This window comes from Neomonachus schauinslandi, chromosome 2 (genome assembly GCF_002201575.2).
Source record: "Neomonachus schauinslandi chromosome 2, ASM220157v2, whole genome shotgun sequence".
In the NCBI taxonomy this organism is placed as follows: Eukaryota; Metazoa; Chordata; class Mammalia; order Carnivora; family Phocidae; genus Neomonachus; species Neomonachus schauinslandi.
The window spans coordinates 36,011,870-36,037,406 of record NC_058404.1 but is presented as its reverse complement, the minus strand read 5'-3'; the positions used below and the strand labels follow the sequence as shown (position 1 = coordinate 36,037,406).

General features: G+C 39.0%; 1 protein-coding gene across 1 annotated transcript in view; it reads right to left on the bottom strand.

The window, feature by feature from the left end:
- Positions 1–25,537, bottom strand: part of LOC110573134 (disintegrin and metalloproteinase domain-containing protein 32-like) — a 191,288-nt gene that overhangs the window by 11,413 nt on the left and 154,338 nt on the right. Inside the window, exons 16-17 of the mRNA XM_021681555.1 lie at positions 24,429–24,612; positions 21,904–21,987 (exon numbers count right to left, since the gene is read on the bottom strand). Of these exons, the coding sequence (XP_021537230.1) occupies positions 21,904–21,987; positions 24,429–24,612 (268 nt within the window). The remainder of the gene's footprint in view (positions 1–21,903; positions 21,988–24,428; positions 24,613–25,537) is intronic.

Here is a 25,537-nt window from a genome sequence, read left to right as displayed (position 1 = left end):
AAAGAAAGAAAGAAAGAAAGAAAGAAAGAAAGAAAGAAAGAAAGAAAGAGAAAGAAAGAAAGAAGAAAAAGAAGAAAGAGAGAGAGAAAGAAAGAAAAGAAAAAAGAACTATAGGCCAATATCTCTCATGGACATAGATGCAAAAATTCTCAACAAAATATTAGCAAACAACATTCAACAACACACTTAAAAATTTATTCAGGATGGCCAAGTGGGATTTATTCTGGGGATGCAAGGATGGTTCAATATTCCCAAATTAATCAATGTGATAACACACTAGCAAAATGAAAGATTAAAATAATATGATCACCTCAATAAATGAAGAAAAAGCATTTAATATTCAACATCAGTTCATCATAAAAACTCTCAACCCACAGTTAACATCATACTCAATATTGACAAACCAAGAGCTTTCCCTCTAAGACCAAGAACAAGACAAGGATGTCCACTCCCACCACTTTTATTCAACATAGTACTGGAAATCTCAGTCACAGCAATCAGACAAGAAAAAAACAAGAAGGCACCAATATTGGTCACTATTTGCAGATAACAAAATACTATACATATAAAACCCTGAAGACTCCACCAAAAAACACTGAAGGAAAAAATGAATTCAGTAAAATTGTAAGATACAAAATTAATACCCAGAAATCAGTTCTGTTTCTATACTAATTACAAGGTAGCAGAAAGAGCAATTAAAAAAACAATCCCATGGGGCGCATGGGTGGCTCAGTCGTTAAGCGTCTGCCTTCAGCTCAGGTCATGGTCCCAGGATCCTGGGATCGAGCCCCACATCGGGCTCCCTGCTCAGCAGGAAGCCTGCTTCTCCCTCTCCCACTCCCCCTGCTTGTGTTCCTGCTCTTGCTCTCTCTCTGTCAAATAAATAAATAAAATCTTTAAAAAAAAAAAAATCCCATGATAATTGCACCTCTTCCCCCCAAAAAATCTAGGAATAACCTCAACCAAGTCGGTGAGAGACCTATACTCTGTAAATGATAAAACGCTGATGAAAGAAATTGAAGACAACACAAATAAACAAATAAATAAATGAAGATATTCCATCACAGACAGGCAAGATGGTGGAGGAGCGGGGGACTCCATTTCAACCACTCCCCTGAATTTAGCTGGATATCTACCAAGCCACTCTGAACACCCATGAAATCAGCCTGAGATGTAAGATTATACGTCTGGATCTCTTCTGGGGGCAGAGGATGTTCAGTCAAGAAGTACAAAGGGTAGAGTTGGGATTGTTCCAAAAGGTATCAGAGGATAAACAGAAGGGGGAGGGGCCCACCTGAAGCTACCCACTGGAAAGTAAAATAATACCCCAGTGCAAAAGCATCCTGAACCTGGGCACCAGCAACAGCTTGCAGAGTGGTGGTGGTGGGACGAGAAGCACCCAGTAACAGCGCTCCAACAGAATCCAGGAGCTTAAGGGGCAAACGCCAGGACCAGGGTGGCTGCTTGTGCGGAACTGTGCTTGCAGACCTGGGGGCTGGTGGTGGCTGCAGCTGACGCTGACACCCACCCAGACGGGGATCAGTCAGGTTTTGGAGGCACAGGGGGTAGAGACAAGGGGGGGCCTGGGTCGACCAGAGGATCACTGGGGGTGTGCACCACCTGTGGGAAGTTGCAGTTTTCAGCTGGGCTCACAGATGGGGAGACCATGTGTACTGGAGGGTTCAGAGAGGAGCGGACTGTGGCTTTTCTCCTCTGGTGCAGACTTCTGGGTGTGGACATTTTCCTTTGCCCTGACCCTCCAAAAAGGTATGAAAAGCCCTCACAGAACAAAAGCCCAAAAAACTGGTTTCCACAGAGCCCAGCCCCTTGATAGGGGGCAGGGCAACTCCACTGAAGCAGGAGTGCCTGAAAAACAATGTGGCAGGCCCCTCACCCAGAAGACAAGCTGGAAGAACAAGAGGACGACAACCCAAGCGTTCTCATAAAACTGTAAAACCTGAACACTGAACTCCTGGTGTTGCCTCATGGCCTGTGTATTTCTTAGATACAACTTTTTTATTCTTTCTCATGTTTTTTTTTTTTTACCTACTTAGCATTTCAACTAGATGCTTAATACAACATATTCCATAGAAACTTTTTAACTTCTCTTTCACACATATACTTTTTTTCTCTTTTTCTTTTTTCTATATATATAGATAGATAGATATAATCTTAAAGGTGGTACTTTTTTCCCTATTCAATACTACCTTTATATATATACCAGTTTTAATTTCCCTGTAACTCTGGGAAGTAGTGTTCTCTAACAAAGAGTACAAGATACACCCAGTTAGAACTGAAACACACTACCTCACCACATTAAGAGATTATAGCGCCCCCCTCCCCCCTTTTTCCTCTAACTTTATAAATCTTATTCTTGGGTTGCATTTTCGCTGGGTTTCCTTGGTGGTGGCTTCCGATCGCTCTGAACGTTCCCAGGGTGCACCTTGCCTGGACTGTGGTTGATATTTTCAACTCTGTACATTCCCTCAACCACCCGACAACAGAATGACTAGGAGGAGGAACTCCCAACAAAGAAAAGAACCAGAGACAATGGCCTCTCCCGCAGACCTAATGGATATGGATATAAGCAAGATGTCAGAAATAGATTCCAGGATAACAGTTTTGAAGACAATAGCTAGGCTGGAGAAACCCATTAACGGCAACATAGATTCTCTAAGGGCAGAAATGAGAGCTAATCAGGCCTAATTTAAAAATGCTATTAGTGAAATGCAATCTAAGCTAGATAATCTAACAGCTAGGGGAAACAAGGCAGAAGAACAAATTAGTGATCTAGAAGACAAACTGATAGAAAGGAAGGAACAGGAGGAGGCCTGGAACAAACACCTTAAAATCCATGAAAACAGAATTAGAGAAATAAACGATGCCATGAAACATTCCAATGTCAGAATTATTGGGATACCTAAGTGGTGGAGAGAGAGAGAGGACGAGAAGATATATTTCAGCAAATCATAGCTGAGAACTTCCCTAATCTGGGGAATAAAACAAGTATTCGTGTCCCAGAGGCAGAGAGGACCCCTCCCAAGATCAAGGAGAACAGACCAACACCCCAGCATGTAATAGTAAAACTCACAAATCTTAGAACCAAGGAAACCATCTTAAGGGCAGTTAGGGGGAAGAGATTCCTTACGTACACAGGGAGGAACATCAGAATAACGTCAGACCTATCCACAGAGACCTGGCAAGCCAGAAAGGCCTGGCAAGACATATTCAGGGTACTAAATGAGAAGAACATGCAGCCAAGGATACTTTATCCGGCAAGGCTGTCATTTAGAATGGATGGAGAGATGCAGAGCTTCCAAGACTGGCAGAAACTGAAAGAATATGTGACCACTAAGCCAGCCCTGCAAGAAATATTAAGGGGGCTTCTATAAAAGGAGAAAGACCCCAAGAGTGATATAGAACAGAAATTTACAGACAATCTATAGAAACAAGGACTTCACAGGCAACATGATGACAATAAATTCATATCATTCAATAATCACTCTCAACACGAACTGCCTAAATGTTCCCATAAAATGGCACAGGGTTGCAGATTGGATAAAAAGACATGATCCAGATCCATCTTCCATGCCAACAGACCTCAAAAGAAAGCTGGGGTAGTAATTCTCATATCAGAAAAATTAGATTTTAAGCTAAAGACTGTAGTTAGAGATATAGAAGAACACTATATCATTCCTTTTTTTTTTTTTTTAGGACACTATATCATTCTTAAAGGGTCTTTCCAACAAGAAGATCTAACAATTGTAAATATCTATGCCTCCAACATGGGAGCAACCAATTACATAAGCCAACTGTTAACCAAAATAAAGAAACATATTAATAATAATACGTTAATAGTAGGAGACCTCAATACTCCACTCTCAGCAATAGACAGATCATCTAAGCAGAAAGTGAACAAAGAAACAAGAGCTTTGAATGACACACTGGACCAGATGGACCTCATAAATATATGCAGAACATCCCACCCTAAAACAACAGAATACTCATTCTTCTTGAGTGCACATGGAACTTTTTTCAGAATAGACCACATACTGGGTCAGAAATCAGGTCTCAACTGATACCAAAAGATTGAGATTATTCAGTGCATATCCTCAGACCATAATGCTTTAAAAATGGAACTCAATCACAAGAAAAAGTTTGGAAGAAATTCAAACACTTGAAAGCTAAAGACCATCATGCTTAAGAATGTTTGGGTCAACCAGAAAATCAAAGAAGAACTTAAACAATTCATTGAAACCAATGAGAACAAAAACACATTGGTCCAAAACCTATGGGATACTGCAAAGGCAGTCCTAAGGGGGAAATACATACCTATCCAAGCCTCACTCAAAAAATTAGAAAAATCCTGAATATACAAACTATCTTTACACCTTAAAGAACTGGAGAATCAACAACAAATTAAGCCTAACCCATGCATGAGAAGGGAAATAATTAAAATTAGAGCAGAGATCAATGAATTAGAAACCAGAAATACAGTAGAACACATCAACAAAACTAGAAGCTTGTTCTTTGAAAGAATTAATAAGATCAGCAAACCATTGGCCAGACTTATCCAAAAGAAAAGAGAAAGGACCCAAATTAATAAAATTATGAATGAAAGGGGAGAGATCATGACTAACACCAAGGAAATAGAAACAATTATCAGAAATTATTATCAACAACTATATGCCAATAAATTAAGCAACCTGGAAGAAATGGATGCCTTCCTAGAAACGTATAATCTACCAAGACTGAAACAGGAAGAAATTAACAACCTGAATAGACCAATAACCAGTAACGAGATTGAAGCACTGATCAAAAACCTCCCAAAAAACAAGAGTCTAGGGCCTGATGGATTCCCTGGGGAATTCTACCAAACATTCAAAGAAGACATAATACCTATTCTCCTGAAGCTGTTTCAAAAAATAAAAACAGAGGGAAAACTTCCATACTCATTCTATGAGGCTAGCATTACCTTGATTCCCCAAACCACGCAAAAACCCCGTCAAAAAGGAGAATTTCAGAACAATATCCCTGATGAATATGGATGCCAAAATTCTCAACAACATCCTAGCTAATAGGATCCAATGGTACATTAAAAGGATTATACATCACCACCAGGTGGAATTTAATCCTGGGATGCAAGGGTGGTTCAACATTCGCAAATCAATCAATGTGATAGAACACGTTAATAAGAGGAGAGAAGAGAAATATATGGTCCTCTCAATTGATGCAGAAAAAGCATTTGACAAAATACAGCATCCTTTCCTGATTAAAAGTCTTCATAGTATAGGGATGGGGGAACATTCCTTAATTTCATAAAAACCATCATGAAAAGCCTACAGTGAATATCATTCTCAATGGGTAAAAGCTGAGAGCCTTTCCCTTAAGATCAGGAACACAAGGATGCCCACTCTCATCACTATTATTCAACACAGTACTAGAAGTCCTAGCAACAGCAATCAGACACTAAAAAGAAATACAAGGTATTCAAATTGGCAAAGAAGACGTCAAAATCTCTCTCTTTGCAGATGACATGACACTTTATGTGGAAAATCCAAAAGACTCCACCCCCAAATTACTAGAACTAATACAGCAATTCAGTAATGTGGAAGGATACAAAATCAATGCACAGAAATCAGTTGCTTTCCTATACACTAACAGTGTAACTGTAGAAAGAGAAATTAGGGAATCGATTCCATTTACAATAGCACCAAAAACCATAAGGTACCTTGGAATAAACCTAACCAAAGAAGTAAAGGATCTACACTCTACAAACTACAGAACACTTATGTAAGAAATTGAAGAAGACACAAAAAGATGGAAAAATATTCCATGCTCATGGATCAGAAGAATAAACATTGTTAAAATGTCTATGCTGCCCAGAGTAATCTGTAATTTCAATGCCATCCCGATCAAAATATCAATGGCATTTTGCAAAGCGCTAGAACAAACAGTTCTAAAATCTGAACCAGAAAAGACCCCAAATTGCCAAGGAAATGTTGAAAAAGAAAAATGAAGCTGGGGGGCATCATGTTGCTTGATTTCAAGCTATATTACAAAGCTGTGATCACCAAGACAGCATGGTATTGGCAAAAAACAGACACACAGATCAATGAACAGAATAGAGAGCCCAGATATGGACCTTCAACTCTATGGTTAACTAATCTTCGACAAAGCAGGAAAAAATATCCAATGGAAAAAAGCCTCTTCAATAAATGGTGCTGGGAAAATTGGACAGCTATATACAGAAGAATGAAACTCGACCATTCTCTTACACCAAACACAAAGACAGACTCTAAATGTGAGACAGGAATCCATCAAAGTCCTAGAGTAGAATATAGGCAGGAATCTCTTTGACAGAGGCCACAGCAAATTCTTTCAAGACATGTTTCCAAAAACAAGGGAATCAAAAGCAAAAATGAACTTTTAGAACTTCATCAAGATAAAATCTTCTTCACAGCAAAGGAAACAGTCAACAAAACAGAGGCAACCCATGGAATGGGAGAAGATATTTGCAAATGACCCTACAGATAAAAGGGCTGATTACCGGGGGAAGGAGCAAGATGGCAGAGGAATAGGAGACCTGGATTTCCTCTGGTCCCAGGAATTCAGCTGGATAGGGATCAAACCATTCTAAACACCTAGGAACTCAACAGGAGATTGAAGAAAAGAATAGCAACAACTCTCTGAACAGAAAAGTGACCAATTTCTGGAAGGTAGGACGTGTGGAGAAGTGAATCTGAGGCGATATTTGGGAGATTAGACGGCGGGGGAAGGGGCCTCCAATGGCTGCTTCTGGCAAGTGATAGAGCTGCGGAGAACAAAACTGGAACTTTTAGAAGTCAGCTCCGCTGAGGGAGGTCACTCCAGTGGCTAAGCGGGAGGTGGAACCCTCGCTGGGACAGTGTGGTCTCAGGACCCTCGGGGTCACAGAAAGACCAGGGGTGCCTGAGTGTGGCAGAGCTCCCATTGGAACAGGGAAGCCGGCTGCAGAGACAGAGCCAAGGAGTGGGCTCTCTGCTCGGGGTTGCCATAAACTGTGATCCGTGGCACAGTCAGGCCACTGCTCCTCCAGCAGGGACCCAACAAGCGGCAGATCCAGGGAGACTCCCCTTCCTCCCCCAGGAGGAGTGGCATGGGAGCGCACTGCAGGGATCTGCTGGGTTTGGAGACTCCACACCAAGTCGGTGCCAGAGATAGAAATGCTCAGTCACAGGCCGGGTGAGCACGGAGTGCGGCCGGAGACCAGGGAGACAGTGACTGACTGCTTTTCTCTGGGGGCTCACTGAGGAGTAGGGCCCTGAGTTCTCAGCTCCTCCAGCGTGGAGATTGGGAAGCTGCCTTTTCACTCTCATCCATCAAAGCTGTACTGAAAGTTTGCAGGGAACAAAAGCTCCAGAGAGCAAACCCAAGCAGATTGCTTAGCACAGATGGCAAGGGCGGGGCAATTCCGCCTCCAGCAAAGACATTTGGGAACCATGGCAACAGGCCCTTCCCCCAGAAGATCAGCAAGAACAGCCAGCCAAGTCCAAGTTTACCGATCAATGAGAACGGCAGAACTCCAGCACTAGGGGAATACTGCACATAGAATTCATGGCTTTTTCTCCATGATTCTTTAGTCTTTCAAAGTTAATTTTTTTTAACTTTCTTTTTCTTTTTTTTTTTTTGAATTTTTCTTTTTCCCTTTCTCAACCAACATCAATCCCTTTTTTACAAAATCTTTTTGATTTTTCATTTTTAGAGTCATATTCTATCACTTCATAGTAGTTAACCTTATTTTTGATATATATATATATATATAAGTTGTTCTCTCTTTAAAATTTTGGGATACAGTTTCTTCTAACAGATTAAAACATACCCTAAATCTCTAGTGTATGGCATTGCCCTAGTCTCCTGCCTGATCACATTCTCTCCCTTTTTTTTTTTTTAAATCCTCTACTTTCTTATTTCAACGAACCTCTTATCTTATCAATTCCATTTAAAATATCTTTTATGATTTTCATCTTTACAGTCATATTCCATCCCTTCATTGTATTACCCTTAATTTGTACATATATAAGTTTTTCTTTCTTTAAAATTTTGTGAGGCACTTTCTTCTAACAGACCAAAATATGCCCAAAACCTAGTGTGTGGCAGTGACCTATGCACCAGCCTGATCATATTTGCTCATATTCTGTTTTTTTGTTCATCTTGTTTTTGTTTGTTTTTATCTTTTCTTTTTCTTTTTTCTTTTTTCTTTCTTTCCCTTTCTTTTCCCCTGGTGTCAGGTCTTTTCTGATATATTTAGTGTATATTTTCTGGGGTGTTGTTACCCTGTTAGCATATTGTTCTCTCATTCATCTATTCTCCTCTGGACAAAATGACAAGATGCAAAAAATCACCTCAAAAAAAAGAACAAGAGGCAGTACCGACTGCCAGGGACCTAATCAATATGTACATTGGTAAGATATCAGAGCTAGAGTTCAGAATGATGATGTTAAAGATCGTAGCTGGGCTTGAAAAAAGCATGGAAGTTATTAGAGAAATGCTTTCTGGAGAAATAAAAGAACTAAAATCTAACAGAGTCAAAATCAAAAAGGCTATTAATGAGGTGCAATAAAAAACTGAGGCTCTAGGGCGTCTGGGTGGCTCAGCTGGTTAAGCGACTGCCTTCAGCTCAGGTCATGATCCTGGAGTCCCGGGATCGAGTCCCACATCGGGCTCCTTGCTCAGCGGGGAGTCTGCTTCTCCCATTGACCCTCCCCCCTCTCATGCTCTCTCTCTCTATCTCATTCTCTCTCAAATAAATAAATAAAATCTTTAAAAAAAAAACTGAGGCTCTAACTGCTAGGATAAATGAGGCAGAAGAGAGATTAGTGATATAGAAGACCAAATGATGGAAAATAAAGAAGCTGAGAAAAAGAGAGAGAAACAACTACTGGATCACGAGGGCAGAATTCGAGAGATAAGTGATACATTAAGATGAAACAACATTAGAATAATTGGGATCCCAAAAGAAGAAGAAAGAGAGAGAGGGGCAGAAGGTATATTGGAGCAAATTATAGCAGAGAACTTCCCTAATTTGGGAAGGAAAGAGGCCTCAAAATCCAGGAGGCACAGAGAACCCCCTCAAAATCAATAAAAATAGGTCAACAGCCTGACATCTCATAGTAAAACTCACGAGTCTCAGAGACAAAGAGAAAATCCTGAAAGCAGCTTGGGACAAGAGATCTGTAACCTACAATGGTAGAAACATTAGATTGGCAACAGACCTATCCACAGAGACCTGGCAGGCCAGAAAGGACTGGCATGATATCTTCAGAGCACTAAACAAGAAAAATATGGAGCCAAGAATACTATATCCAGCTAGGCTGTCATTGAAAATAGAAGGAGAGATAAAAAGCTTCCAGGACAAACAAAAACTAAAGGAGTTTGCAAACACGAAACCAGCCCTACAAGAAATATAGAAAGGGGTCCTCTAAGCAAAGAGAGACCCTAAAAGCAACATAGACCAAAAAGGAACACAAATACTAAACAGTAACAGTCACCTTACAGGCAATACAATGGCACTAAATTCATATCTTTCAATAGGTACCCTGAATGTAAATGTGCTAAATGCCCCAATCAAAAGACACAGAGTATAAGATTGGATAAAAAAACAAGACCCAATGATATGCTGTCTGCAAGAGACTCATTTTATTGTTTTATTTTTATTTTTTTAAAGATTTTACTTATTTATTTGAGAGAGAGAGAATGAGAGACAGAGAACACAAGAGAGGGGATAGGGTCAGAGGACAAAGCAGACTCCCCACCGAGCAGGGAGCCCGATGCGGGACTCAATCCAGGGACTCCAGGATCATGACCTGAGCCGAAGGCAGTCGCTTAACCAGCTGAGCCACCCAGGCGCCTTGCAAGAGACTCATTTTAGACCCAAAGACACCCCCAGATTGAAAGTGAGGGGCTGGAAAACCATTTACCATGCTAATGGACACCAAAAGAAAGCTGGGGTGGCAATCCTTATATCACACAAATTAGATTTTACACCAAAGACTATCATAAGAGATGAGGAAGGACACTATATCCTACTTAAAGGGTCTATCCAAAAAGAAGATCTAACAATTGAAAATATCTATGCCCCTAATATGGGAGCAGCCAATATATAACCCAATTAATAACAAAAGCAAAGAAACACATCAACTACAATACAATAATAGTGGGGGACTTTAACACCACCCTCACGGAATTGGACAGATCATCTAAGCAAAATATCAACAAGGAAATAAAGACTTTAAATGACACACTGGACCAAATGGACTTCACAGACATATTCAGAACATTTCATCCCGAAACAACAGAATACACATTCTTCTCCAGTGCCCATGGAACATTCTCCAGAGTAGATCATATCCTCAGTCACAAATCAGGTCTCAACCAGTACCAAAAGATTGGGATCATTCCCTGCATATTTTCAGACCACAGTGCTTTGAGACTAGAACTCAATCACAAGAGGAAAGTCGGAAAGAACTCAAATACGTGGAGGCTAAAGAGCATCCTACTAAAGAATGAATGGGTCACCCAGGAAATTAAAGAAGAATTTAAAAACTTCATGGAAACCAATGAAAATGAAAACACTCCTGTTCAAAATCTCTGGGATGCAGCAAAGGCAGTCCTAAGAGGAAAATATATAGCAACACAAGCCTTTCTCAAGAAACAAGAAAGGTCTCAAATACACAACCTAACCCTCCACCTAAAGGAGCTGGAGAAAGAACAGCAAATAAAGCCTAAACCCAGCAGGAGAACAGAAATAATAAAGATCAGAGCAGAAATCAATGAAATAGAAACCAAAAGAACAGTAGAACAGACCAATGAAACTAGGAGCTGGTTCTTTGAAAGAATTAACAAGATTGATAAACCCCTGGCCAGACTGATCAAAAAGAAAAGAGAAATGACCCACATCAACAAAATCATGAATGAAAGAGGAGAGATCACAACCAACACCAAAGAAATACAAACAATTATAAGAACATATTATGAGCAACTCTATGCCAGCAAATTAGATAACCTGGAAGAAATGGATGTATTCCTAGAGATGTATCGACTACCAAAACTGAACCAGGAAGAAATAGAAAACCTGAACAGACCTATAAGCACTAAGGAAATTGAAGCAGTCATCAAAAATCTCCCAACAAACAAGAGCCCAGGGCCAGATGGCTTCCCAAGGGAATTCCACCAAACATTTAAAGAAGAATTAATACCCATTCTTCTGAAACTGTTCCAAAAAATAGAAATGGAAGGAAAACTTCCAGACTCGTTTTATGAGGCCACCATTACCTTGATCCCAAAACCAAAGACCCCATCAAAAAGGAGAATTACAGACCAATATCCCTGATGAACATGGATGCAAAAATTCTCACCAAAATACTAGCCAATAGGATCCAACAGTACATTGAAAGGATTATTCAGCACGACCAAGTGGGATTTATCCCTGGGCTGCAAGGTTGGTTCAACATCTGCAAATCAATCAATGTGATACAATACATGAATAAAAGAAAAACAAGGACCATATGGGGCGCCTGGGTGGCTCAGTTGGTTAAGCGACTGCCTTCAGCTCAGGTCATGATCCTGGGGTCCTGGGATCGAGTCCCGCATCGGGCTCCCTGCTCTGCGGGGAGCCTGCTTCTCCCTCTCCCACTCCCCCTGCTTGTGTTCCCTCTCTCGCTGTGTCTCTCTCTGTCAAATAAATAAATAAAATCTTTAAAAAAAAACAAGACCCATATGATCCTCTCAATAGATTAGAAAAAGCATTTGACAAAGTACAGCATCCTTTCGTGATCAAAACTCTTCAGAGTATAGCGATAGAGGGTATATACCTCAACATCATAAAAGCCACCTATGAAAAACCCACAGCGAATATCATTCTCAATGGGGAAAAACTGAGAGCTTTGCGTCTAAGGTCAGGAACAGGGCAGGGATGTCCACTATCACCACTGCTATTCAACATAGTATTAGAAGTCCTAGCCACAGCAATCAGACAACAAAAAGAAATCAAAGGCATCCAAACTGGCAAAGAAGTCAAACTTTCACTCTTTACAGATGATATGATACTTTATGTGGAAAACCCAAAAGACTCCACCCCAAAACTGCTAGAACTCATACAGGAATTCAGTAAAGTGGCAGGATAGAAACTCAATGCACAGAAATCAGTGGCATTCCTGTACACCAAAAAGACAGAAGAAAGAGAAATTAAGGAGTTGATCCCATTTACAAATGCACCCAAAACCATAAGATACCTAGGAATAAATCTAACCAAAGAGGCAAAGGATCTGTACTCAGAAAACTCATGAAATAAATTGAGGGGGCGCCTGGGTGGCTCAGTCATTAAGCGTCTGCCTTCGGCTCAGGTCATGATCCCGGGGTCCTGGGATAGAGTCCCACATCAGGCTCCCTGCTCAGCGGGAAGCCTGCTTCTCCCTCTCCCACTCCCCCTGCTTGTGTTCGTGGTCTCGCTGTCTCTCTCTCTGTCAAATCAATAAATAAAATCTTAAAAAAAAAAAAAGAAAGAAATTGAGGAAGACACAAAGAAATGGAAAAACATTCCTTGCTCATGCATTGGAAGAACAAATATTGTGAAGATGTCAATGCTACCTAGAGCAATCTACACATTTAATGCAATCCCCATCAAAATACCATCAACTTTTTTCAAAGAAATGGAACAAATAATCCTAAAATTTGTATGGAACCAGAAAAGACCCCGCATAGCCAGAGGAATGTTGAAAGAGAAAGGCAAAGCTGGCGGCATCACAAATCCGGACTTCCAGCTCTATTACAAAGCTGTCATCATCAAGACAGTATGGTACTGGCACAAAAACAGACACATAGATCAATGGAACAGAATAGATAGCCCAGAAATGGACCCTCAACTCTATGGCCAACTAATTTCAACAAAGCAGGAAAGAATGTCCAATGGAAAAAGACAGTCTCTTCAACAAATGGTGTTGGGAAAATTGTACAGCCACATGCAGAAGAATGAAGCTGGACCATTTCCTTACACCACACACAAAAATAGACTCAAAATGGTTGAAAGACCTAACTGTGAAACAGGAGTCCATCAACATCCTAAAGGAGAACACAGGCAGCAACCTCTTCAACCTCAGCCACAGCAACTTCTTCCTAGAAACAACGCCAAAGGCAAGGGAAGCAAGGGCAAAAATGAACTATTGGGACTTCATCAAGATAAAAAGTTTTTGCACAACAAAGAAAGTCAACAAAACCAAAAGACAACTGACAGAATGGCAGAAGATATTTGCAAATGACGTATCAGATAAAGGGCTAGTATCCAAAATCTTTGGATAAATACCCAGTAGTGCAATTGCTGGATTGTATGGTAGCTCTATTTTCAACTTTTTGAGGAACCTCCATACTGTTTTCCAGACTGGCTGCACCAGCTTGCATTCCCACCAACAGTGCAGGAGGGTTCCCCTTTCTCTGCATCCCCACCAACATCTGTCATTTCCTGACTTGTTAATTTTAGCCATTCTGACTGGTGTGAGGTGGTATCTCACTGAGGTTTTGATTTGGATTTCCCTGATGCCAAGCAATGTTGAGCACTTTTTCATGTGTTTGTTGGCCATTTGGATGTCTTCTTTGGAAAAATGTCTGTTCATGTGTTCTGCCCATTTCTTAATTGGAACATTTGTTCTTTGGGTGTTGAGTTTAATAAGTTCTTTATAGATTTTGGATATGGATAAAGAAGATGTGGTATAGATATACAATGGAATATTATGAATATGAATATTATGCAGCCATCAAAAGGAATGAAATCTTGCTATTTGCAGTGACGTGGATGGAACTGGAGGGTATTATGCTGCATGAAATAAGTCAATCAGAGAAAGACATGTATCATATGACCTCACTGATATGAGGAATTCTTAATTGTAGGAAACAAACTGAGGGTTCCTGGAGTGGTGGGGGGTGGGAGGGATGGGGCGGCTGGTTGATAGACATTGGGGAGGGTATGTGCTATGGTGAGCGCTGTGAATTGTGTAAGACTGTTGAATCACAGACCAGTACCTCTGAAACATATAATACATTATATGTTTTAAAAAAAAAAAAGAAGAAGAAGATAGTCAGAGGGGAAGAATGAAGGGGGGAATCAGAGGGGGAGACAAACCATGCGAGACTATGGACTCTGAGAAACAAACTGAGGGTTCTAGAGGGGAGTGGGGTGGGGGGATGTGTTAGCCTGGTGATGGGTATTAAAGAGGGCACGTTCTGCATGGAGCACTGGGTGTTATATGCAAACAATGAAGCATGGAACACTACATCAAAAACTAATGATGTAATGTATGGTGATTAACATAACATAATTAAAAAAAAGGCTGATTTCCAAGATCTATAAAGAACTTCTAAAACTCAACACTCCAAAAACAAATAATCAAGTCAAAAAATGGGCAGAAGACATGAACAGACACTTCTCCAAAGAAGACATACAGATGGCTAACAGACACATGAAAAAATGTTCATCATCATTAGCTATTGGGGAAATTCAAATCAAAACCACTTGAGATACCACCTTATACCAGTTAGAATGACGAAATTTGTCAAGGCAAGAAACAACAATTGTTGGAGAGGTTGTGGAGAAAGGGGAACCCTCTCACACTGTTGGTGGGAATACAAGTTGGTACAGCCACTTTGGAAAACAATGTCAAGGTGCCTCAGAAAATTAAAAACAGAGCTACCCTATGACCCAGCAATTGCACTCCTGGGTATTTACCCCAAAGACACAGATGTAGTGAAAAGAAGGGCCATATGCACCCCAATGTTCATAAGCAGCAATGTCTGCAACAGCCAAACTGCGGAAAGAGCTGAGATGCCCTTCAACAGACGAGTGGATAAAGAAGATGGGGTCCATATATACAATAGAATATTACTCAGCCATCAGAAAGGATGAATACCCAACTTTTACATCAACATGGATGGGACTGGAGGAGATTATGCTAAGTGAAATAAGTCAAGCAGAGAAAGTCAATTATCTTATTGTTTCACTTATTTGTGGAACATAAGGAATAGCCTGGAGGTCATTAGGAGAAGGAAGGGAAAACTGAAGGGGGGGAAATCGGAGGGGGAGATGAACCATGAGAGACTATGAACTATGGGAAACAAACTGAGGGTTTTAGAGGGGAGGGGTCCGGGGGATAGGTGAAGCCGGTGATGGGTATTATGGAGGGCACATATTGCATGGAGCACTGGGTGTTATATGAAAACAATGAATCCTGGATCACTACATCAAAAACTAATGATGTATGGTGACTAACATAACATAATAAAATGAAATTAAATTTTAAAAATGGATTAAAGGGGGCGCCTGAGTGGCTCAGTTATTAAGCATCTAATGATGTATTGTATGGTGACTAACATAATAAAATTTTTAAATTAATTAATTAATTAAAATTTAAATTTAAAAAAATGTATTAAAGACCTAAATTTGGGACCTAAATCCATAAAAATCCTAGAAGAGAACATGGGCAATAATCTCTTTGACACTGGACAGAGCAACTTTTTCTACATGTCTCCTAAGGCAAGGAAAACAAAAGCAAAAATAAACTATTGAGACTACACCAAACTAAAAAGCTTAGGCACAGCAACAGAAATCATCAAAAAATCAAAAAGGCAACCTATGGAATGAGAGAAAATATTTGCAAATGGCATGTCTGATAAAGGGTTAATATCCAAAATATATAAAGAACTTATACAATTTATCATTAAAAAAACAAATCCAATTAAATGAGCAGAGGACATGAATGGACATTTTTCCAAAGATGACATACAGGTGGACAAAATACATGAAAATATGCTCAACATCATTAATCATCAGGGAAATGCAAATTAAAACCATCATTTTATACCTGTCAGAATGGCTAAAATCAAAAACACAAGAAGTAACAAGTGTTGGTGATGATGTGGAGAAAAAGAACCCTGGTGCACTGTTAGTGGGAATGTAAATTGGTGCAGCCACTGTGGGGAACAGTATGGAGGTTCCTCAAAAGATTATAAATAGAGGGGCACCTGGGTGGCTCAGTCATTAAGCATCTGCCTTCGGCTCAGGTCATGATTCCAGTGTCCTGGGATCGAGGCCCACGTTGGGCTCCCTGCTCCGCAGGAAGCCTGCTTCTCCTTCTCCCACTCCCCCTGCTTGTGTTCCCTCTCTCGCTATGTCTCTCTCTGTCAAATAAATAAATAAAATCTTTAAAAAAAAGATTATAAATAGAAATACTATATGATCTGGTAATTCCATTGCTGGGTATTTACCCAAAGAAAACAAAAACACTAATTCAAAAACATATATGCACCCCTATGTTTATTGCTGCATTATTTACAATAGCCAAGATATGGAAGCAACTCAAGTATCCATCAACAGATGAATGGATAAAGGACATAGTGTGTGTGTGTGTGTGTGTGTGTGTGAATATATATATAAAGGAAACTTATTCAGCCATAAAGAAAGAATGAGATCTTGTCATTTGCAATAACATAGACAGACCTTGGGGGTATAATGCTAAATGAAATAAGTCAGTCAGAGTAAGACAAATTCCATATGATTTTACTCATAAGTTGAATTTAAGAAACAAAATAAATGAACAAAGAAAAAAGACAAACAAAAAACAAACTCTTAGATAGAGAGAACAAACTGGTGGTTGCCAGAGGGGAGGTAAAATAGGTGAAGAGGATTAAAAGTGTATTTATTGTGATGAACACTGAGTAATACATAGAATTGTTGAATCATTATATTGTACACCTGAAACTAATATAATACTGTATGTTAATTATACTTGAAAAGAAATTTTAAAATAAAATAAGATAAAATTAAAAAGTTTAGATTGGTGACTGTTAAAAAAAACTAGGCAATTTGAACAGGGTGTTCTGAAGGCATTAAAAAAAGAGAGATTAAATCAACAATTAACAACTTTCCAAAACAGAAAGCACAAGTCAAGTTGGGTTAACTAGTGAATTTTACCAAGCATTTAAGGAAGAAATCATACCAATTCCCTATAATCTCTTTCAGAAATTAGAAGTAGAGTGAATACTTTTTGACATATTTATGAGGCCAGCGTTACCCTAATGCCAAAGACAAAGACATTATAAGAAAACTATAGATCAATACCTCTCATGAAAAATGATGCAAAAATCCTCAACAAAATATTAGCAAATTAATTCCATTAATGTATAGGAAGTATTATATACCATGAGCAAGTGAGTTTTATCTCAAGTATGCAAAGATGATTCAACATTTGAAAATCAATTAATGTAATCCATCATATATCAACAGCTAGAAAAGAAAAATCACATGACTATATTAATAACTGCAGAAAGTTATTTAACAAAATTGAACACCCAGTAATGATAAAAGACTATCAGAAAGCTATAAATAGAGGGAAACTTTCTCAAATTGATAAAGAATATCTTTTTTAAAAACCTGACAGTACCTAATGGTAGATTAAAGCTTTTCCATTAAGATCAGGAACAAGGCAAGAGAGTCCCTCTTTACAACATCATATTGACAAGATAAGAAAATAAAAGGTATAAGGATTGGGAAGGAAGAGATAAAACTGGCTTTGGGTTTGACAAAAGAATTATCGTGTCATAAGAACTCCTTCCTTTGGTCCCCCTTTATAAAAACAACTAAATTTCAGCATCCATCCATGAACAAAAGTACCTCTGTGAGATTTGTAGAATCAAGCACTACACACCAAGAGACCTGGGAGGAGTCTTGCCCACTTGTGTATCAGGTAATAGGCAGACAGACTTCAGTATGGGCTGTGGAATCAGAAGGAACCAGTGAAGAGGACTCAGCTCCTCTTATATGCAGTTGGGGAAAACATAGAGAGCTAATGTGGGCAGAAACCCATTGAAAAGAGAGCCTTGCAGAAGTCTCCCCAGGAATAGTTTCCCAAAAATAGATTCCTGCATTCCTTTGAAGCACCCCCTCCCTAAATAAAATAAAATAAAATAAGAGTTCAGATGCACTGAAGAGGGTAAGAGTAGTTGCCAGTGCCATCCCTCCCACAATGGCACATAGTCCAGGGCTGAACTAGCCAGCAGTGACCTCTCCGACAGAAAAAAGAGAAAGTGGTGAGGTGAAGGACACAGCTGGAGAAATCCATTTCTCTCCCACAGCACCCAGAGTATTGAGGCAGGAATCTCCACAACTGAGGGGAAGGAAGAAATCAGGAAAGTGGTAGATAAGAAGATAAGACTATCAGAGGGCATTAAAGGGACACAGTTCCTGCTATATGCTTTCATTACTCCAGTAGGAAGCCTGCCCACAAGTTGCTGGGAAATCCTCACCCAAAGATCACCCCTTACCTGATCCAGGGGCACCCACAACACCCCAAGTGCTAAGCCCACAACTCTCCACAATCTGCAGCCTGTTCCTTGTGTTTCCTCCTGAGTTTGGCAGCAAAAAGCTCTGGTGGACAGGGAGTACCCTCAGAAAATCAGGCAAGGGTCCTTGAACAAGGGAGAAATCACAAACTTAAGCTGTAGCGCACCTCCTAGAAAACAGAGTTTTCCAGCAGCTGGCTTGGTGCATCGTAAGAGAGAGAGAACACATACCAGCTTAAGAATTCTGCCCTGAGAGGGTGCAAGAAATGTGGAGCAAGTATATCTATACAAGGTTGTAGAAAGACCTAGACATAAGACCAGCAAATATTATCTCCCACCTGCTGACAACTAGTAAAGATTTAAGAAGGTGACTACTTCAAATGTGAAAACAGCAACACAAAACTCCAAGGAACATGAAGAATCCTGGAAACATGTTATTACCAAAAAATAACAATAATACTCCAGTAACTGAACTCAAAACACAGAATTTGGCAATTTAGCTGAAAAAGAATTCAACAAAGCTGTTTTGAGGAATTTAACAAAGAGACAGAAATCATAAAAAAGAACCAAACAAATTCTGGAGATACAGAATGTAATAAATGACAAGAAAAATGCAATAGAGAGCATCTACAGCAGGACAGAACAAACAGAAGATAGAATTATTGATCTAGAGTATAGGAACTTTTAAATAATCCAGTCAGAGTAGAACAAAGAAAAAAGAATGAAAAAGAGTGAAGAAAATAACACGTGATCTAATGGGAAACCATCAAACATATATATTAGAATAATTAGAGTTCCAGAAGAAAGTGAGGAAAAGGGACAGAAAGTATCTATTTAAAGAAATAATAGAAGAGGTTCAGGGAAGATGGTAGAGTAGGAGGATCCTGAGCTCACTTCATCCCATAGACACACTGAGATAACAGCTACATATATGCAACTAACTCTGAAAATGACCTGAAAACTGGCAGAACAGATGTTCCACCATGGAGAGGAGACTACATTAAAAAGGGTAGGAGGGGTAGAGATGTCATTGGGAACCAAACCCCCAGTAAGACTAACCTCAAACAGGAGGAACACCCCAAGTACAAAGTGAGAGGATCAGACCCCAGCCTAGGCACCCCAGGCATCCCAGGCACCAGGGACCTGCATTGAGAAGACGAGTCCCCGTAATATCTAGGTTTGAAAACTGGTGGGGCTTAACTTTAGGAGGTTTTAAAATCAGCAGGGTGTAACCTGGGAAAGCTAGAGGATGATAGGAAACTGAGTCCCCACACTTAAACAGTCAGCATAATAAATAGCTCGACCTGAGACAGCACAGAAGCAATAGTTTGAAAAGTGCCTGGGGTATACATGAAGAATGTTTATTTACTAATCTCAAAACATACACTGTATCTTCAGTAGATATCTCCCGGAACAAAACTGCTGGTGGGCACCATTTCTCTTCCCTTCCCCCAGCTTAGATAGCTGACACTAGTGGGAGCCAATGCTTTCTCCATCTATCTAGCTAGCACCCCAGGCCCTATCTCCGCACTCTCCATCAGACCTGTCCCATCCAATCTGCATGCTGCAGCAAGCATCTCTCCAAAACAGCTCCTGCCCTGCCTCACCCTGCAAGCAGCCCCAGCAGGGATGAATGCCTCTCCAGAGTGACTTCTGCCCTGGGGGGAGGGGGAGATAACCACACACACCAGCATACAGCTCCAGCCAGGCCTCTTAGCTGACTGCACAGAGAGCAAGCTCTGCCATTTGGCATGCTTGCAACTGTGACAAAGAAGCCAACTGCAGACATCTAGTCAGCCTACCAGCCCCACCAACCAACAAAGCCTCTCAGTTGGCCAGATAAGGAGCAAGCCCTGCCATTCAGTGCACCCACAGTTGTAACACAGAGGCTGACTGTAGGCACCTAGTCTGATTGCCAACCCTGTCCACCAGTGAACCTGTGGTGACCTCAGACAGGTCTCTCAACAGCACAGGAACCAAACCCTGCTCAGTGAGCCAACAATATTCAAAGGAGGTCATTGCAGCTGGCTGGGCTAAGGCAAACATGGCTCAGCCACAATAGCAGGGTACATGCAGCCCACAGAGAAGACACATTTAGAGTGCTGGTTCTGGTGACCAGGGGGCATTGTGCTACAGGGCACCACAAAAACTCCTCTACACAAAGCTACTACTTTCAAGACCAGGAGATGTAGCTGACCTCCCTAATATATAAAAACAAACACAGAGAGTTAGACAAAATGAATAGAAGTGAAATACATTCCAAGTGAAAGAATAAAACAAAATCATAGCCAAAGACCTAAATGAAAAGGTCTTTTGACCTTTGTTTCTTTTTTTAAGATTTTATTTATTTATTTGAGAGAGAGAGCATAAGCGGGGGAAGGAGGGAAGTGGGGCGGGGGGGAAGGTTGCAGAGGGAGAAGCAGACTCCCTGCTGAGCAGGGAGCCTGATGCAGGCCTCAACCAGGACCCTGAGATCATGACCTGAGCTGAAGACAGATGCTTAACTGACTGAGCCATCCAGGTGCCCCCAGCAATTGCAGTCTTTAGAATTTACCCAAATGAGCTGAAAACTTATTCCCATATAAAAAACTGCACATGAATGTTTATAGCTGCTTTATTTATAACTCAAAATGTGAAACAACCAAGATATCTATCTTCAGTAGGTGAATGAATAAGTTATGCTACATCCAAACAACAGAATATTAGCACTAAAAAGAAATGAGCTATCAAGGCGGGGAAAGATATGAAGGAGCTTTAAATGCATATTATTAAGTCTGAGGAACCAGTCTGATCCACACTATACGATTCCAACTATATGGCATTCTGGAAAAAGCAAAACTATGGAGATACTTAAAAGATTGATAGTTATCAGGAGTAGGAGGGATGGAGGGATGAGTAGGCAGAGCACAGATTTTTAGGGCTATGGAACTACTCTGTATGATACCATTAACGATGGATACCTGCCATTATAAATTTGTCCAAACACATAGAACAAACAACACCAAGAGCACACCCTGTTTAAACTATGGACTTTGAGTGATAATGGTGTTTTTGTAGGCTTATGATTGTAACCAGTGTACCACTCTGGTGGAGAATGTTGATGGTGAGAGAGGCTGTATGTATTGGGGTTAGGAGGTATATCGAAATCTCTGTACTTTTTTCTCAATTTTGCTATGAACTTAAAACTGCTAAAAAAATAGTATATTTAAAAAGGAGGATAAAACCAATAGTTTTCCCTCACAGCATATATTCACAGACACACAAATTATGGCATAATTATCTTCCCTTAATGAACAGGTGAATGTATTCATTGAACACCTTTGAAAAGTAGCCGTCTATAAGAATAAATCTGTTAAGGTCAACAACAATTTAATTCTATACAATGTTCTCTAATACTACTTTTGGTTACCACATTGAAGCAAGATACAATACAGACTCTCAAATAAAAGAAACATGATAAATGTTGAGTAAATTAAATGATGCTATAAAGTGTCCAAGATAGATGTGATTTGGGGAAACATAAATTTTGTGCTTACTTACTCCATGTCCTCTGCACTGCTGTGAACAAAGGTTTGAATAATCCATAAGGATCCTTGATTCTACACATTCACGATTTATACATACCTAAAAAAAGAAAAAATACAAAAAACTTTCCACGTTACAGGAATCCAACTGTCTTAACATTACAATCAGTAACTTTATACCATAAGACCATAACCATTCATTGTAATACATTTCCATCTAAGTACTGCTTTTGCTATAACCTGTAAATTTTTATATGTTGTATTTTTATTTTCATTTAGTTCAAAATATTTTTCAATTTCTCTCAAAAGGTCTCCTTTAGCACATGTGTTATTCAAAAATGTTTGTTTAATCTCCAAGTATTTGGGGATTTTTCAGATAAGTCTAATGTAAAATATGGACGGGATGATGATGTGTCAATGTAGGTTCATCAGTTGTAACAAATGTCCCACTCTGGTGGGGGATTGTTGATAATGGGGGAGACTATGCTTGTGTGGGAGCAAGGGAGTGTATGGGAATTCTGTACCTTCCTCTCAGTTTTGCTGTGAACCTAAAAAATAGTCATAAAAAAATAATTCAGTGTAGGGAAATGGGAGATACAAATAAAACAAGACCAACAAAAATATCATATCCATATAACCACTTTTTATTATAATATCCTGAAATCTAACAAAACTATCCCTAAGAGCACAGTAATCTTTCGATTTGTATTTGTTTTTGTTCCATATATCAAAAGTTTGATTGAAAGAAAAAAAAAAAAACAGAAAGAAAATCAGTTCAATATAATCAAGATATATATTAAGTTTTAATCAAATTTGAGCTATTAGTAGAGTCCCCTAATAAAGATAATAGGAATCTTATTAAAATATGCCATACATATCTAACATTCTATTATGTAATGTATGAAACATCCAGATATAACCCCTTTGTGTTTGAAGCGTAATAATCAGAGGATTAAGGATATATTCCCAACTCCAATATTTACAGCAATATCAGCTTTTCTAAGCTGCAGTTCTCTTACATGAGTACCATCATACTTTTTCTAAAGAATTTGAGATTTGTTTTGAGGTTAAAATGAAATATTGTATGTGAAAATGATTTCCTTTTAAACATTATAGCACAGCACAACTCTCTTCAAAGAAATGGCCTCACAAACCCCTTTCTAAATCAAACTAAACCTTTTAAACCTTTACTGTGTGTGTTGAGTTTTCTCCTTAGTTCTTGGCCATGGTGGTGTGTCTAACAACTCCTTTTCGAATGTAGTCTTTATTGTCTGGTTGCCTTAGTTGAAACTGAAATGAAGAGTCCTGTTATATAAGGATGCTACTGACAAAAAAAAAAAAAGTTGCCAAGAATGTTTCATCGTATGTGACTTACAATATCATTAAAAACTACCTCGTAAAATGGGTTCTCTTGCTTATCACTGAGGATTGTCCATGTTATAAAAAGAATTCTATTCTTACTAAATTATCAACTGAATATCAAATCATCTGTTGACTAGTTTCCATTTTTTAGTTGTTTTGGCTCCCTGGCCTAAATATATCTACTGAACTCCTTGGTGTATACCCCCATTAAGGAGGCATTTATGACTCCGAGGCATGAAGAGAACATCAATATTGAGAAGACGACATACTGTGCTCACTCCAGCAGCACATATACTAAGACTATATACTGTACCTGCAGTAAACTTCATTAAATTATAAAACAACCACAAGTGGCTATTAACATATACATTTCACATATTAATCTGTTCAAAATCATCTATTAAGTGGAAACATCAGAACATAGGTGCATGCACATCTTAATCTTTAATGCCTACAGTGTATACTATATTATGGTTCCTCATAAGCAAAGATCTGGTCAGGAATTAAAGGACATTTTGAAGTAAATTTACTCCTTCTATGTTTTCTCCAGATTTGGGTTAGCCTCAGAGATAATGAATTATAATAATCAGTAATAAAAGCCTATCTATATTTAGCTCTCACCATGTGCCAGGTATCATACTAAGCACTTTACAGTTACTTCATTTAAACTTTGCAATAACCCCATTGAGTAAATGCTATTATTATCCCCACTTTACATACAGTTGTAGTATCTCAGACTGGTTATGTAACTTACAATATGTAAAAAAAAAATCAGTTTTGAAGATTTGATTCTAAGAAGCCTGATCTAAGTTGTGCTCTTATCTACTGGACTACAAAGAGACATATATTACTAAGCGGGATTTCTTCTTTCTTCTCTAAGGAGAAAAGTGAATTTCCATGCTATGGAGTACTTAATACATTCCCAAGATCTCTCCCCTCCACACTCCAGCCCCAAAATGCTTGGAATATCCTTGGTCATAATACTGAAATTCTGAAGAAGATCAAACATTCCCATTGCCCTCAATATGTGGAGACAAAATGAAGCTTATTCATTTTCTTCTTATCTAAATATTTAAAGTTACATAGCACTAGAAATGAACTGAAATTTGATACTTAAATGAAAATATTAAGAAATGAATAAAACTAGATTTAAAAAAAAACAGATTTTAAATCATTTACCCTCCCTATGTCACAAGGAGAGCCACTTAAGACTACCATTGGATCTTCTCGTGATTGAGCCGATTTGTAGAATACAGATACACATAAATCATTTCGTACAAAAGCATAAATCACAGCACCATTTTCTCTGTAAAAAGGAATTCGAGTAGGATAAGTACAAACTAATCTTCCACATTGAAGATTCCTGAAAACATAATAAAATTATGATTATTACACATTAGGCATTTATTAGGAATGCTTCAGATTTGCTTTCTTTGACAAAAAAAAAAAAGAACGGTCTTCATTTATGTCAAATGTTACTAGGGAAATGTAATATTTTAACACTAACATTTAAAGTAAATGTTCTTGTAAGCTTATAAGCTTATCTTTCAATGGCTCTAGTGGTCTTTTATTTCCTGTGCAGATTTATATACTTATTTTCAAATAATCAATTCACTCAAGTATTCCACATCCCTCTGTAGAGGGATAGAAAGATAAATAAGTTGTGACCCCTACCCTCGCGGGCATTACGATTTAATATTAAATGTAATATAAATCCCATTAAAAGTGCTACAAATAAAATAATTCTTACAGAGATTTAAGATGAGGACACATTTTAACTTAACAATTAGGGGAAACTTCATGGAAAAGATTCTGCCATCTGAGTCAAAGCTTACTAATTAGTAGAATTTCAATAGGCAGAGAGTAAGGTATTACCAAACAAAGTAACAGCATAACAAACCAAGGAAACAAAACTACATGGCGTGTTCAAATTCCATAAGTACAAAGGCCATGAATGCTTTGCTAACAAGTAGCTAGCCCAGTGTCCAGCACAGAGTAGATTCTTAATAAATGTTTGTTAAAATAAATTCATGACCAAAATATCAAAGAGCTTGCTCTTCAGATGCAGGAGAAATTTAATTTCATTTTATAGACACTGGGCAGTCTTCAGCTTGGGCAAGCAATGAAGTGAATGGGGATAGTATTTTTATAAGGAAGAATGTGTAGGTTCAAATAGGAAAGGCATAATGGATATTATTACTTTCAATCTTGGATTGAATTTAGAAGCCTAATGATCAGTCACATACAAACGTATAAAAATTAGACAGAAATTTAAGCCTGTAGCACAA